The sequence below is a fragment of the Leucopleurus acutus genome (assembly GCF_964270905.1).
Source record: "Leucopleurus acutus genome assembly, chromosome: 10".
NCBI classification, from domain to species: Eukaryota; Metazoa; Chordata; class Mammalia; order Artiodactyla; family Delphinidae; genus Leucopleurus; species Leucopleurus acutus.
The window spans coordinates 2,873,261-2,889,597 of NC_139153.1; the positions used below are offsets into that span (position 1 = coordinate 2,873,261).

General features: G+C 62.2%; 1 protein-coding gene across 2 annotated transcripts in view; it reads right to left on the reverse strand.

Annotated features, from left to right (window-relative positions):
• IQSEC1 (IQ motif and Sec7 domain ArfGEF 1) overlaps positions 1-16,337 on the reverse strand; it is a 64,284-nt gene that overhangs the window by 13,936 nt on the left and 34,011 nt on the right. For both annotated transcript variants that reach the window (XM_082848242.1, XM_082848243.1), the window contains exons 4-6: positions 6,798-6,959; positions 4,879-5,001; positions 3,271-3,437 (exon numbers count right to left, since the gene is read on the reverse strand). In XM_082848242.1, coding sequence (XP_082704368.1) covers positions 3,271-3,437; positions 4,879-5,001; positions 6,798-6,959 — 452 coding nt within the window. The remainder of the gene's footprint in view (positions 1-3,270; positions 3,438-4,878; positions 5,002-6,797; positions 6,960-16,337) is intronic.

Below are 16,337 nucleotides of genomic sequence, written 5' to 3' on the forward strand. Positions count from 1 at the left end.
TACGTGGGGCAGTGGGACGGCTCAAGCCCTCTGGTGGGCTGTCCGGCACCACCTGCCAGTCAGAAATTCAAACACCCTCGGGCCCACTGAGTGGCTCTGGGGGATTGGTCCTGTGGGGTGTGACATTCAACGCAGCCCTGCTTCCAAATCGCACAAAACGGGAGCTAACCCATTTGCACACTCACAGGGGGCCGGCTAAGCGGTCCGCATACGAGGACTCCTGGGACAGGGATTACTGTACGCCCGCAGGAACGAGGAAGGCCACGGCAAGCCTTGGCAACAGCCCTTAGGTTTACCGAACCAAAGAGTGAGGCGCCGAGCGGAAGAGGGTCAAACCAGCCGTGCACATTTGTACCGGCTCCCACGAGAAGCTCCGCGTGGCACAGCAGGGACTCAAAGCCGATGACCTCCAGGGATGGGAAGGGCCCTGCGGTGCACCTTTTATGCTTTCTGGCTTTTTTCTAATTAGCTATTTTTTCAGAGCAGTTTTAAGGTCATAGCAAAATTCAGGGGAAAGCACAGAGAGCTCCCATATACCCCCAGCTCCCCGCCAATCAGCACCCCGACCAGAACGCCGCCTTCGTTACAACTGAAGGACCTACCCAGTCACCAGAGCCCACGGTTCACACGAGGGTTCACTCTTGGTGTCGTCCACCCTGTGGGTCTGGACATATGGACGAGGCCATGTGCCCGCCATTATAATACCGTACAGAATTTTCACTGCCCTAAAACCCGCTCTGTGCTTCTCCTTTTCATCCCTCCCCCACGACCACCGGCAACCACTGGTCTCCTGACTGTCTCCACAGCTTCGCCTCCTGCAGAATGTGGCGCAGCTGGAATCAGATTGCAGGCTTTCAGATAGGTTGTTTTCACTTAGCGATGTTCCTTTAAGGTTCCCCCGTGTTTTGTCACGACTTGGTAGCTCATTTCTTTTCAGTGCTGAATAATATCCCACTGTCTGGACGGACCAAGGTTTATCCATTCATCTACGGAAGGACAGCTTGGTTGCGTCCTAGTTTTGGTGAATACGAATAAAGCTGCTATAAACCCCATGTGCAGGTTTCTGTGTGGACGTAAGTTTTCAGCTCATTTGGGTAAATTCCAAGGAGGGCAACTGCTGGGTCATGTTACTTCCTGGTTTTTGAACTATGTGAGGATAAGACCCATTCAAAATATACATTTAAAAAATCTGAAGGCAAATAGCAATAAAAGCAAAATATCGCTTGCCTGGCTTCCAGGTTCCTCCCCTGCCTATCCCTGAACTCCCGGAGGCCCCCCTGCTGCTGGACCCGCTGGGCATACTGAGCGATTCCAGAGAAAATGTGTGTCCGGCGCATGTTGGGGCAGGGGGGCACTCTCTAAAAAGAACAAGCTGGGACATGTGCTCAGCGCAGAGTGCCGACCTGGCTTTGGGAGGCCAGCGTCCTGCCTCCTCTGACACACACTTGCTGTGTGACCTTGGGCAAGTCCCCTCCCTCTCTGAACCTTCTGAAGCTCAAGGAAGATGGGGCAGAGAACGCTAGAGTCCCTGGCTCGAAGAAAACAGGTGATTGGTGGCAACAGCCCAGGCTCGCAAGAAAGAATCAGTGGCTTCCTCTCCTGGTTCTGGGGTGCTCAGCCCCTGCCCTGGGAACTGGGGTGACAAAGCCCCCCTCCCCCAGACTGCCGGGACGGCGGATGCAAGGATGCGCACAAACCATGAAGCCGCAGATATGAGGGCGGCCGACCAGCAGGTATCTGACCCAGCAGCCCTGTCTTCCCCCGAGCCTCTGTCCACGGGCCTCGTTTCTGTCTCATTTCTCACACAGGAGAGGCCCCAGTTACATGGCTGAGCTGCTAAACCAGAGAAAAACATCAGAGTCCCTTAAGCTCCCCAGGGTCGCCAACAGCACGCAGCTCACGGCCAGCTTTCCCGGCAGCTACACAGCAACCGCCTGCATCCAGGGCCACGGGGACGCCGTGGAGACCAGACCTGACCAGGCCCAGCGAGGACAGGGGCTTGAGGTGGCAGAGAGGAGGGGAGGGGGTGCAGCCCCCCGGACCATCAGTGTCCACTGACCGCCCTGCTCCCTCACCTGTTCTGGCGACTGGATCTCTTATCAACGAGGTTCCTAGGAACCACAGCTAAGACCTGCCCCTCCCCGGGGCCTGCGGAGGGCCGCACGGGGAGGGCCCTGAGCCCAGCTCCCTGCGGGACCGCCTGTCAGGGTGGGGCCCACCCCCAGGGAGCGCCAGCACAGACCCTCCGCTCTGGGGGACGCGACGACGGAGCAGTTTTACAGAAATGAAGGACAAAATGAGAAATTTAAACAGCTCGAAAAGTTGGACTTGATTCAGATCAGTTGTTTCCCTTTTATAAAATTATGATGCCATTTCTAAAGGGACTTCAGTCCCTTACAGCTGTTTCCCAAGGACAGGGACAGTCTCCCAGCCCGGGACTCCACGGACAGGAGGGACCTGCCAGCAGCAGACACGGAGACAGCCGTTCCCTTTTCCATCCCTCTCCTGCCTGGCTACACAGGAGGAAGCCTCTGTCTGGCTGCCCAGCCCCTGGTCACCTGCCCCACGTGGGCCCACCTGCCAGGGAGGAGAGGGCAGCCTCGGGCCCTGGGCCCAGCCAGGAACAGCCTGGCTGGAACCCACAGTGGTTTTGCCTCTTCACGGCACTCGTTTTCGTAAATGATGCCCATGTGTGACAAATGCTACTGGTTTCCCGCTTACACCGATGACGTAAAGTTCGTTTTAAAAATACATACGTTTCATAAGAAGACAAAAACAAAAAAACAAGTCTGTTCCAAGAAGACCACTGTGAGAGGGGTATGGTGGGCGATGCTGTGTGGGCAGCAGTGATGGGGGCAGGACAGTGCCAGCCCCCGCCCGGCCCCCATCCCGTCCCCACCCCCCGTGCTCGGAGGCCCCGGGGCGCCCAGCACCCAGCTTGTGGTCCATCCTCCCTCTGCCCCTGCAACCAGGCCTGGATCCACCGTGTGCGGCCGGGCCCCAGGCGCTGAGCCCAGCTGCGCTCTCAGGCCTCTGCCCTCTGGCGCCCTGGGCCTGCGGAGCCCTGCAGTCCTCTGACACAACACGCCGCCTCCCCCTCGGAGTGCCCCCGCCACAGCATTCAGCACCCTCTACGGGAACTTGCACTGCGTGGGCTCCTTTGGGGAGGAGCCCCACCCCTCCCCGCGTGAGGCCGCGCTGCGCGCACCTCTGTCAGGTACGTGCTGGCGGGGAGGGGGCGGGCGTCCCGCCGCGGCCAGGGCAGCTCACCTCGGAGGTTCTTGACGAAGTCCTCTAGCTTCATCTTGCGCTCGGGCTTGACATTGGGGCTGTACATGTCGGTGTTGAGCAGAATGACGGCAAAAGCCAGGATGAAGATGGTGTCCGGGTTCCGGAACTGCCGCACCACCCCGGGGTTGCAGATGCAGTACCGCTGGCTGGGGGAGGACGGGGTGGTGCTTCAGCCAGGGCAGGAGGCCAGTCCGCCCCTCACCCATGAGCGGCCCTAAACAGCTGAAGCTGGTCACTGACCTCGGAGCCTCCGTCTCTGGTACACGGGGATGTCGCCTGTCTGGCAGAGCCGGCCCTGACCGTCCACTCACCCCCCCCCCCCCACCATGTGAGTTAAGTCCCACCCGCCCGTAGTTCGGCCGGCATGTGGCTGCTCAGGGCTGAGGACCACGTCCCTCGGCCCCCGCGCAGCCACGTGCTAAGTTCCGGCCAATGCGATGTGGGCACCTTCGAGGCTGTGCCTTAAAGGCAGGGGGTGCCCTGCGTGCTCTCTGCCTGCCTGGAACGTGAATGTGATGGGTGTTGAATCTGCTCCCGGGGACCTCAGATGACAGGAGCCCAGGCCTCCTCCACGCCAGCTCAGAGGGTGGCCCACTTCCGGGGCGTTTCAGACACGGCAGCTGTGGCGGACGTCTTTGTTGCGGCAGCCGAACTAACAGCCTCGCTACAAACTGCCTCACAGAGTCATCTGCTCACGTCCTCACTGCCTTGAATACGCCCCACCCCCCACCCCACAGTTCCCTCCACTGGCGACCTTGTGCAGGGGTAGGTGGGTGGGGCAGGGATGGAGAAGAGGAACTGGGTGGGGCACCGTGACCGTGACCGAGGCCCACAACCCGCAGGCAGCAGCCATGGGCGCTTAGATGATGTGGGCTTCAATTTCGTCTTCCCTGTTAAGTGCCGCCCCCTCCAGGAAGCCCTCCTGAATGGAAGTGTCTGAACGCTCCCCTCCCAGGGCCCGGGGTTCCTCCTCCTGCGACCTTGCTCCTCTGTGAACCCACCACCCCTGCTGAGCCCAGAGAGCTGGGTCTCCCACACCCAGCGCAGGGCACGGACTCCCTACGCGGCCAGTGTGCACACCATCCCAGCATGGAAGATGGCGCAAGGACAGCCTGCCTTGACTGCAGGCTCTCTGGGGGGCCAGGCGCTGGGCAGAGTGCACCCACATGGCCTGAGTGGTTTAATCCTTCCACCCCCTCCAGGGTAGGTGCGTTCATCAACCCCTCTCTACTGGCAAGGACGTGAGGCACAGACAGATTAAGTAACCAGAGCAAGGTCACACAGTGGTGCAGGTGTCAGAACCACGCCCTCTGCGGCACTGAGGGAGCATCTGCCCCTGTGAATGAGCAGACGAGTGATGACGCAGATGGACTCACGAACCAGTGGGGACAAGAGGACCATGAAGACGTTCGAGGCCCTGGCTCCAGCACTGAGCTGCACAGCACGTGGCAGAGGAGGGGCTGCCGCCCCCCGCACCCCCGTCCCCTGATAGCTCATGGCCACCTGACCCTGAAGGGGGGGTCTGCCCTTGAGCCTCGGTCTTCGAGCGGGGATGCTTTTTCTTCCTGACACCTGCCCCGCCCCCACCTGAAGGCCTCGATCAGCCGCTCCACCTTCTGGGCCTCCCCCTGGACCCGGATGTGCGCCTGGAACTTCCGGAGAGCCTCGTCCAGCTCCATGGCGGAGAAGTCCATCTCGTCCACCACGCAGCTGAAACGAGAGGAGAAGGCCCCGTCAGTGTCCCCTGCCCACCTTCCCGCCGGGTGCAGAGGCAAGCACGGCCCGCAGAGGGCGGAGGGAGCACAAGGGGTCAGCGCAGGGAGGCCAGAGAGGGAGAGCGGCCGGAGTGGGCTCCCTCCTCCACAGGAGGAGATGGAGGTCTGGGCACCCACTGGCCCTGCAGCCACCGCGCCCTGGGCCTGCCCCTCACGTCAACGCTTTCCCAGGCATTTCTGCGGGGCCTCTGGAGGAGCTGTGCTGCCCTCACCTGCCGATCCCACAAGGAGGGCAGAGCTGGGGAGCTGCAGGTCACAGGTACCTCTTATCACAGCCCCGCCGCCTGCTCCTGCCTCTGACCATAACCCCGAACAGTAGATGGGTCTGCAACAGGGACCCTCGCCTGACCACCCCCGGTGGGGCTGCAGAGACCCCGGCCGTGGGCCCCCCTCCCCTGGGGCGACGCTCTGAGCACTCAAGGCTGTTGGGGCAGGGTGAGGGCAGGGGCCCCGCAGGACAATTCGCTGACCAGCATCCGATTAGGATGCCTGGGGGGGGGTCTCGCTGCTTCCTGAGGCCGCTGCTATTTTCTGATCCGAGGAGAACAATGTGCGGATTTCCTACGGACTCACAGGCAGCTCGGAGGGGGTGTGGGGGGAGAGCAGGGGTGGCTGCAGGGGAGGGGGCCAGACCACATGGTCTTGGGCCCCATTCACGGAGCAGCTAGCATGCTCTCCTGGGACGGTTCCTCCCGGATTTCGAAGGGGGAGGGGCACCAGCCACACTATCAGGGCGGGGCCAGAACAGAAAGGCGGGGCCGTGAGAGAGCAGCCCAGGCGGGACAGACGCCACAGCCGGCCACAGGCCAGGCACCGCCAGCGGCTCGCTGCCTCTCCGGTGTGTGTGTCTGTGTGACTGAGTGAACACTAGTGTACTTATGTGTGTGTGCACGTGGGTGTGTCTGTATGGGGGGGCACCCAGGCCAGACCCCCCGCCCCTCCCCAAGCCTGGGTCTGCTCACCTGTGAAACAGAGAGGCCACAGCCCACGCCCCACTCCTCCCAGGGGCGCCCGGAGGCGGCAGGTGTGCATGGCCAGGCCGCCCTGCCGTTTTTGCTGAGGGTCAGTCTTTACCCTGCTCTGATCCCGTTCCTGGCCCACCGGCTGGGTCACCCATCCCGCCTGCAGTGTCTGGGTCGGCAATGTGCCCACGGCAGGCCTGGAGCTGCACCCCCAGGTCCCCACAAAGGGGAGCAGGGCACCTGCTCCAAGCCGGCCTCCTGCTGGCCCTGGCTCCTTGTCCGCGGAAGGGGTTATGGACCCCTGACACCCCCGCGGACGAGGTGAGGACACAGCCCACATGTAGCACCTGCCCAGTGACCACAGGACCCAGGTGTGGTGGCTTTCTACTCAGGACAGTCTGGAGGAGGACCGGGGGTGCAGGGTACGTGCGGGCAGGACTCCTCAAAGCTGTCAGCAGTTCCCAGGGGGCTGGAAACCTGTTCTTCTGCAGGGTTCCAAGTAGCTGAGAGTCTATGGCCCCCAGCCTGGTGGGCCCCTCACCCCATCTCCCGCCAGGAGAGGGAGGAGGAGGGGGGCTGAGCTCCCCGGTTCCCCTCCTGCTGCCCCTGCGGGAGGTTGGCCCAGGGGTCGCTGGGCCGGGGGAAGGGGCTGGCCCTGCTGGGTGGGGCCAGAGGTGCTGGCAGGGCATCCCCCTGTGTCTGGGAGTCAGAAGGACAAAGGGGAGCGGGGAGCCTGGGGTGTGCGTGGGGCGCCCCCAGCCCCACTCACTCGAGCACGTCGCGGTTGAACTGCTTCTGCCGGTTGCCCAGGAACTCCCCGATCATCTGCCGGCTCAGGCCCTTGCGCTGCAGCAGGAAGTGGGCCACCCCCACCGGCGTGTCGGGCACGAAGCCGCGCTCGATGAGGTACTGGACGCCCTTCTCGGGCTTCCTGGGGGACAAGAGATGGGCTCAGCCGGGCGCTCCCACCCCTCCAGCTCCCCCAGCCCTCATCCCCTCCTCCTCCACGGCACCCTGTCCTGCCCCACCCTGAGCCCACAACGCAGGGGAACCGGGATGGCTTGGGCCCTGCAGGAGGGCTGGGCCAGCGCAGGAACACGGAGGGTGCCGGGGGCTGGGGGGGGCACAGAAGGGCCCCACCCCTCCCCGCTCCGTGGTCCCCCTCTGTGCCGAGCTTCCAGGCAGGCTGGAGGGCCCCGCCCAGCACACGCTGGCCGCCTGTGGCACGTGCTCCGTGCCGTCACCGTCTGAGGACCCTGCACGCCAACTCAGTCCCCACACTACTCCCTGGGGTTGGCACGCTTGTCACCTGTGCTGCCTGACAGCCACGTGACCTTGCTGGGGACTCGAGTGCCCGTGTCGTGAGACTTGTGTGTTAACACAGTCGGGCGCCTGGAACGCTGCACGCAGTAGGTGAGCAACGCCTGGAACGCTGCACGCAGTAGGTGAGCACCGGGAAGGTTTAGGATAAACCTCAACGGACGGCAGAGGACGTGGAGGCGCAGTGCCGGCCCCACCTGCAGTCAGAGGCCTGAGGCGGGGCTGTGCCGGCCCCACGGGGCTGAGCGTCCACCCAGACCAGGAGCCCGGGGGCCGGGGCGCCCTCAGGGGCTGAGCAGTGAGCCAGCCGGTCCCTTCTTCCCGTTGGCCTCGGGGCCTGGTACCGGCTCAGCTGACCTCACAGGGAGGCGGTGATCGAAAGAGACAGGGCAGGGGGAGGCGCCACTGAACCCTCCCTCTGCACCTGTGACCCTCGGAGGGCGGTGTCCTCCTCCTCTGACGAACCCGGAGCCTCGGAGCTGCGGAGCCCTTGGGTATACCCGGCACCCCACGCCTTGCCCCAGTGGTAGAAGTCAGTGTCCTGCTGGCCCCTGGGGACATGGAGGTGAGGGCCAGGATCTACCTGCCACCACCAGCCGTGCGCTGACAGCGGGTCCCGCAGATGCCGTATTTCCACACGCAGGCCAACCTCCAGCCTCAAGATGACCCTGCTATTTTTATCCCCGGTGGCCACACACCCCAACCTTGCGCTCAGAGCTGGGCAGGGAGCGACTGCCGGCCGCCTGGGTCCTGGCACAGAAGTGGTCACCGAGTGGCCCCGTTCCCCCACATCCCCGTTCCTCCCGGCAACCCTGGGGTCTCCAACCAAGAACTGCCCCAGCCCCAGGCCTCTCCAGGCACTGGGCTACTGGTGCTGATGCAGCAACCGGGGGTGGGGTCGGGGTGGGGTGGGTCACGCTTCCTCACCGCCAGCTCCACAGCGGCCCCCGCAGGACCCCAGCCCATACCTGACCGCCCCCCACTTCCACAGTAGCCCACAGATGTGTTTTCTTCGGCCCACACGACATTAACAGAAAGAATTCCAGTTGGTCGCCAATGTTTAGAAACCGGGAGCTTGGACACAGAACCCGGATTTCCGGCTTCTCTTGAGAAGACAGCGTGGCAGTCCCCGGCCTGGATCCCATGTGAAAGTGACTGGAGAGCCCCCTCTCGGGCGCCCTTGTCACCCACCCGGGCCAGCCTGGCCCACCGAGGCCCTGACACCATGCCTGGTCCAGCCCAGCCTCGTCCTGCCGCCCTGGGGTGGCTGCTCCCCTCTCCGCCCCAGCTGCTCCTGCCTGTGTTCACAGGCCAATGGCATGCAGCCTCACAGCTGCCAGGCCCACCCTCAGGGCCCACAGCCTTGTGGGAGGGGCAGGCTGCGCAGGGGCCGTAGGATGAGGACTCCCCACGGCGTAAGTGCCGCATGCCGACTCTGTGCCGGGCGGCACTCTGGATGACAGCGGCGAGCATGGCTGGCCTCGAACGCCCGGCACGACGGCTGCCACCGCCCAGTCTGAAGGGCAAAGTGGCCGAGCGAGGGTGGGAGGGGTTCTGGCAGGGGAGGCAGAGGCCTCCTCTGAGCAGGTGACACAGTGACAAGAGTGCTCAAGGAGCTTTTTGGTGGAGGCAATGGCGAATGCAAAGGCCCTGAGGTGGGAGTGGGTTTTGTAGGATCGAGGCCATGAGGCTGCTCCAGGGCTCAGAGTAGGGCCCTGGGGGAGAGGCAGCGGGGTGGACAGGCCGTAGGGGCATCTGGCTCTCCTCTGAGTGGGATGAGAAGCCTGGCATGCTCTGAACAGGGCAGTGGAGGGACCTGGGTCCCCATTTAAGAAGCCGCCTCTGGCTGTTCTACGGGAGCCCAGGAAGGAGACCCTCGCAGGCACCCCAGCACTGGTGCAGGAGTTGGGGAGGAATGGCGGGCTCAGGACACTGTCTGGGGGCAGCGATCACAATATATGCTAGTGAACCCGCATGTGAGCCCGAGGGATCCAGCTCTCAGCCCGAGGCCAACGGGGCAGGAGCCGCATCCACCTGGCACCCTTCACAAGATGCTGCAGGAGAGGAATGTAGACTGACCAGGCCACGACCAGAGACCAGGGGCTCCCAGCAAACTGAGAGGAAAGGTGCTGCGGCTGGAGGTACAGGCGGGGGTTCGGGCGGGGGCTCCAGGCTCGGGATGCGCGCGGCCGGCAAGGGGAGTGATCTCCCTGACCGTGGAGAGCCAGCACTGATGTGAGTCCCTGGCCCGCAGGATCTTGCTGGCCCCCAGCTGCCCCACGTGTACTCCGTGGGCCCTGCTGGGCAGGGGTCCTGGGTCCACTGGCCCCTCACAGGGCTCTGTGCTGACCGGAGCAGCCCAGATGTCCTGCGTGGGTAAGTCACACACTCGGTCTGCTGCTCACCCACTGCCCTGCCCACCGCCCTGGGGCAGCGAGGGGCACTGGACGGGCTCGGGCCGAGGCAGGAGGGTAGAAGGCACGTCCTGTGGGGCTCCGAGATCCCCCAGAGCACCCAGGGGACGCCATGGAAAGGAGCCTCTGCCTGCCTTGTCCCTGAGACACTCGATAAGCGCAGCAGGCCTGGCCAACACGCAGCGGACGCGGCGAGTGAACAGAGAAGTGCACCTGGCTGTGACAGAGCCCACCCGACCTGGCAGACGGGCTTGCCGCCACCCCCAGCAGTGGCTCCCCCTTCCCTGCCTGCGAGCTTGAACGGGGCTCCAGGCCCTCGGGACTGAAGAGGCGCAGCCTGGGGCCCTGCTGACTGTGCACCCTCAGGGGCCAGCGGGGGCCCGGCCCACACAGTGCATGTCCGGCCAGAGAAACAGAACGTGCTGTGTCTGGGGCTGGGGCCGACGTGGCTCTGGGAGGGGCTGCTTTGGCCCGTGTTCCCAGGACTCTGCCCTAGAACCTTCAGGGCCTCCCAAGCCTGCAGGACAAGTTCCAGCCCCTCGCCCCTCATCCACTTCTCCATTCACCCCAGGGATCCATCCAGCGCCTGCTCTGGGTGGGTGTGGCACCAGCACACCTGTGGTCTAGACAAAGTCCCTGTCCTTGAACACACATCCTCACTGGAGCGCGATGAACTCCCAGGAGAGACACTCACAGGCATGGCTCAGATCCCAGCTCCGCTCTCTGGCTGGGTGACCTAGGGCAAGTTACTTAACCTCCCTGTGCCTCAGCCTCCCCACCTGGGTAGTGCGGACAGTGACAGTGCACACAGCACAGTCACTGTGCAGATTAAATGAGTTAATGCCTCTAAGCCCTTGGAAAACACGCTGGTTTTATGGCTGTTTAAGAAAAGGGTCAGCACTAGGGCAGAGCTAAACCAAGGGGAAGCCGTAGTGACCACAGAAGGCCTGGACTTCAGATGGATGGGGTGAGAAGGCGCGGTCCAGAAAGGCCTCCTCGGGAAGGTGGCATTGAACCTGGAGCCAGGAAGAAGGTCCCTGGGGGCGGGAACGACCAACGCGAAAGCCTTACTGGACACGTAACAAAACGGGGCACACCAAGGGGGGAAAGTGGTGCGGGGGTGGTGGTGGGATGAATTGGGAGAGTGGGATTGACATGTATACACTAATATGTATAAAATGGATAACTAACAAGAACCTGCTGTATAAAAAAATAAAATTCAAACAAAAAAACCGGGCACAGAAAGGCGGAGTAGCTGTGCACCAGGCTGTCCAGCGAGGGAGAGCCAGGTCCTTAGCCCTTTGCTCGTAGAAGCCCGTAAAGTTCCACTCTATGCTCCCAGCCCAGGGCTGCAAATCTGCTCTGCCCACCTCTGCGCAGCCAGCTCTCCCCATCTCTCCGGGTTCCCCTGACGACTCCTTCTCTAGCTTTCTGACCTCCACCCTCCAGGACCAGCATCAACGAGGTGCAGAGGCGACATTTTCACCATCTACACCTGACGTGCTTCTGCATCCCGGGCCCCCGGGCCTCTGCCCCTCACCCCCACTGCCCGTCCGCTGGGCCTGCGAGCAGCCTCTGCCGTCCCCAGGTCCAGCTTTTCTCGTCGACTGTGCCAGGTGAGCACGTGCAGACCACCACCAGTGGTGCTGCCCTCCTCGCACCTCTGTCCTCGAGCCTGAGCCCGGGGCTCTCGGGAGGCGGTTACTAGGAGGCCGGGCTCTGCACCTAAGGACCACCCACCTGCCGGAACCCCTCTCCTCCCAGCAGGGTCTGCAGGGGTCACAACGGCTCCTCCTGTCGCCTTCACTTGCTATAGCAGCTGAAGAGACATGGACGTGGGCGTCTGCCCGGCACCCTGTTGGCCTCTGGATTTCCCACACCCCCCTCGAGCTCCGCCCCCTGATCCCACGGGCTGCCCGTACTCCCAGCCTGGACGGTCAGAGTGCTGCACCCCGCTGACCACGGCGAGCGGTTCAGAGGGCGCCGGCGGGAGCCTCTCTTCCTGCAGGGCTGCCATGAGGCTGGACCACGAGCCCGGACTACTGGCTGCCCTCCTGCCCTGAGGGCGCGATGGTGGGGCACGGCCAAGAGATGCCCAGTGGCTTTTCAGGTACACGAACCAGTAAGGCCCCTCTGCTTGAACCAGTTTGATCAGATGCCCATCATTTCCAATGAAGAAGGGCCTGAGGCACACAGAGACCAGCACGGGGTCTGCACAGACACCGGCAGCGCCCGAGGATGCCCCGAGGCTGGAGGCCGAGCCATCCCCGTGCTGTTCTCACTGGCCGCAGGGGCGAGGGATGGATTCACCAAGTTCAGCACCCAGAGGCCCTGCGCCCGGATGTGCCCTTCAACTCCGGAATCTAGGCTCGAACCCCTCCAATATCCTGCAGAGAAGCGGCCACCTCCCATCGGCTCGCACACCTGCACGGCCAGTAAGCCCATCGCCTCCCCACACTGCCTATTTTATCCAGCTCTGATTTTCCCAAAGTTCTTTCTGATATTAGAAACCCAAGCTGAACGTGGCTGCCGGGGTCTTTTTCGCACTTATCCCAGAGACAAGGTGGAAGAATTACCCTCTGGCCCTCATGCACTATTGGTGTGAACGTAAACTGGTACAGCCACTGTGGAAAACAGTATGTAAGTTCCTTAAAAAACGAAAATAGAGCTACTATATGATCCAGCAATCCCACTCCTGGGCATATCCAGACAAAACTGTAATTCGAAAAGATACATGCACCCCTATGTTTGTAGCAGCACTATTTACAATAGCCAACACGTGGAAACAACCTAAATGTCCATGGACAGAGGAGTGGATAAAGAAGATGTGGTACAGATATATACAACGGGATGTCAGCCGTAAAAAAGAACGAAACATTGCCATTTGCAGACCTAGAACTGATCATGCTTCGTGAAGTAAGTCAGACACAGAAAGAAAAATAGTACATGATATCACTTATACGAGGAACCTAGGGAGTTCCCCGCTGGTCCAGTGGTTAGGACTCCGTGGTTCCACTGCAGGCGGGCCCGTGTTCGATCTCTGGTCGGGGAACTTAAGATCCTGCAAGCCGTGCAGCGTGGCCAAAAATAAATAAATAAGTGGAACCTAAAAAATCATACAAATGAATCTATATACAGAACAGAAACAAACTCACAGACATACCGCAGAAAACAAACTCATGGTTACTAGGGGGAGGAGAGTGGGGAGGGAGGGACAAATGAGGAGTATAGGATTAGTGGATACTGGGAGTTCCCTGGCAGTCTAGTGGTTAGGACTCAGCGTTCTCACTGCCATGGCCCCAGGTTCAATCCCTGGTCGGGGGACTAAGATCCTTCAAGCCGTGCAATGAGGCAAAAAAAAAAAAAGAAAAAGAAAAAAGAAAAGGATTAATGGATACAAACTGCTATCCATAAAATAGATAAGCAACAAGGATTTACTGTAAAGCCCAGGGAATTATATTCAATATCTTGTAACAGCCTATAATGGAATATAATCTGAAAAAAACAACCCCAACTAAATCACTTTTCTGTATACCAGCACAATATTATAAATCATCTACACTTCAGTTTAGGAAAAAGAGAAGGAACTGGCATGGCTGGAACACCCGTGGGGCCTGCCCCGCACTGCCTCCCTCCCTGAGGCCCTCGGCACCAGCCAGCCCAGACCCGCGACAGCACTCTGAGGGTGGCGTGGGCCGGAGGAGTGGCTCACGTCAAGGGGAATAGGACGCTGATCTGCAAAGACCCAACTCAGAGTGCTCGTAAGAGAGCCACAGTCACTTAAAACGTCAGCACGTCCAGCACCAGCAGACGGCCCAGCACAGCCAGCACTCCTGGTTCTGCAGCCTCGAGCCAGCGCCTGGGGTCCCGCGGCCGGGCTCCCAGCAGCCACGCCTCCCAGGCCACCGTGAGAACTTGGCAAGATGCTGCACACGAACTGCTCGGCACCAGCTGGCAACTTAACACGCATCTACGCAGGCTGGCTGTCACCACTGTCCTCTTCACTGGTCACAACAAACGTAACGCCCAAGGCGCACGGAATCGGGAGCCCAACCCGGGCTTTGTCGCTTACGGGGAGGCTGGCCGCTCCCCGAGCCCCGTGGATGTTGGAAGGATGGAACCTCGGAGCACCCCAGCCTCACGGCAGGGCTCTCCGCAGCAGCTCCAGCGGGCAGTGGCCGGAGGAGCAGGCAGGTGGCGGCCCGGTGCTGGGCGGAGAAGACCTGCCTCCAAACCAAACGCAGGCCCTGGGCGGGGAGGGACCTCGGAGGCCAGGTGAGCAGCTCCCTGCCCGTCAGGAGTCCCGGCACACCAAGTAGTCTCCAAGGCCCGACTTCCGTGCTCCTCAGACAAGAGGCCCTCAGTCCCTGCCGACGGCACCATTTCATCAGGGGCGGCTCTGGGGAGGAGGACACTCGTCCAGAGTGGGGAGAGGGCTGGCCTGGCCCATGGTCACCTGGGCCCGCGCCCGAGGGCGAGAGGGAAGGGCGTGAAGGAGCGGAGGATGAGGTGAGGGGCACAGGAGCAGGGCCCTCCGTGGGCAAGCAGGTGACAGGCCCGGGGAGGTCCCGCTGGGTGCCCCTCCGGGCTGTGGGGTGCGGACCCCAGCTCCCACCGCTGTGGCGGACACCGCAAATATGAGGCTCCGCCCCCTGGACTCTCAGTGCACAAGCGAGGCCCAGTGAGCGGGCGGGGCCCCGGAGGCCATGCTCCAGGCCGCAGTCCCTGCACTGGGCTTTACGAGGGTGTGTTCAGGGGCCAGGCGGCGGTGGCGTGAATCCCAGTCTGGCCATCCACCAACCGTGGGACCTCGGGCAAGCTACCTCTGGGCACCTCAGCTCACCCAAACTGTAAAGCGGACTAGTGACGGTCCCCTCCCTACGGTCTCCCGTGAGCACGGTGGGCTCGTACAACAGCACCGGGCACGTGTCAGTGCACGCGGGCATCAGCCACTCCCGTGCTCCATGCTGCTCTGTCCGCTAAGCCGCCTCCTGGGTCCTCTAAGGCCCGAGCCCCAGGCCCCCTGCACTGGCTCCGGACGCAGGAGCCCCGCGGACCACAACAGCTGCCACCTGCTGCACCCTGGACAGCAGCTCCTGGTTTCACGGTCTCTAACCCTCATTACGCCCTGTGGGGGCAGGAACCTCATGGCCAGTTTCTGGGCGCAGCCAGCAAGGCTCAGGGTGCACGGAGGTGCCGAGTCCCTGCAGCGGATACGCTGACCTGGGGCTGAAACCCTCCTGCCTCGGCTCCCGGCCCCGGCCCGGTGCCCAGCGCTGCGAGCCGGACGTGCAGTCCTGGAGCCTGGGAGGCCATCTGGATGCCAGGCAGACTGCGGCAGCCTCCTCTGTGGCCCCGGGGACAGCCCCTCCCCACCACCCTGTTTCATTTCTTGGATTTCATTTGTTTTCCCTCTCTCCTCCCCAGCTAGCTACTCACCCACTTTGGATCCAGCGCTCAGGCCCTCCACATACCCCCTGGAGGGGGCGGGTGTCTGTGCTGGAAAGCTCCCTCCCGGGAGTGGGTGGGACCTGAGAACTGTTTGAAAGGCAGCCTGGGTGTGGGCCTGGGTAGGGGCTGGGGAGGGAGGGAAATGGTGGGGGGAGAGGAGACCCACAGGGAGAGCGTGCAGAACAGAGGTGGGCAGTGGACAGGTGGGGGTGAGAGAAGGGTGCCAGGAAGGGAAAGGACAGAGGCGCTAAGGTCCGGCCTCCCAGGGAGGGGCCCCGGCCTCGGGCAGCAGGCTGCTCAGTGTGCGTCCTCGCCCAGCGGCTCCAGGGCCTGCTCAGGGGCATCCGGCTCCCAGCTTCGCTCGCCCCGCACAGGGCCTGGCCCTCTATCTACTCGGGTCGGGTCGGACCGCCAGCCCTTTCTGGGCCTGGTGAGACTCGGGAGATGGCCGGTGGCCACAGCGCTGTGGTTGCGCCTTCAATCCTCCAAACAACCCCCTAGGTGGACAACCGAGGCCGAGGAGGAGAAGACTGAGGACGGCCGGAGCTTGTAGCCGCACGACCTCCCAACACCTGCCCCGCACGCCACTCGGAGGAGCCAGCCTGCCACCCGCCTCTCTCTGCATGCGAGACCCGCGTCATCCAACGGCGGGCTCTGCAGCTGGGGGACCATCCTGGACCCACACTGCCAGGGACGCAGCCACCAAGCACGTGTGGCCGGTGACCGCCTGCACTGCGGCTTGCCACCGAGGGAGCTGGACGGACTGTGGTTACCTTCAATCTGAACTTAAACACCATCTGTGGCTGGACCTCACCTCTGTCCCTCGACTTGTAAAGGGGCGAGGTCCCCCAAGCTCAATGGGCTCCAGTGCAAAGTCCACCAGGAGTTTTCATGGTCTTAACGAGCTGACTCTGCAATCCATGTGGAAGAGTAACTACCAACAAGGGCCAAGACCACTTTTTAAAAGAACAAAAGAGTGGTTTCTGTTCTAATACAAAAACACATAAAACTGAAAGTCTGATGTTGGCAAAGGAACACACAGAGCCTCTACCCGCCAGCGTGGAGCATCGCAGGGTCTTTATTCTGTTCAGGGCTGAGTCCAGGCCCCCTACACAGGGCCTGGT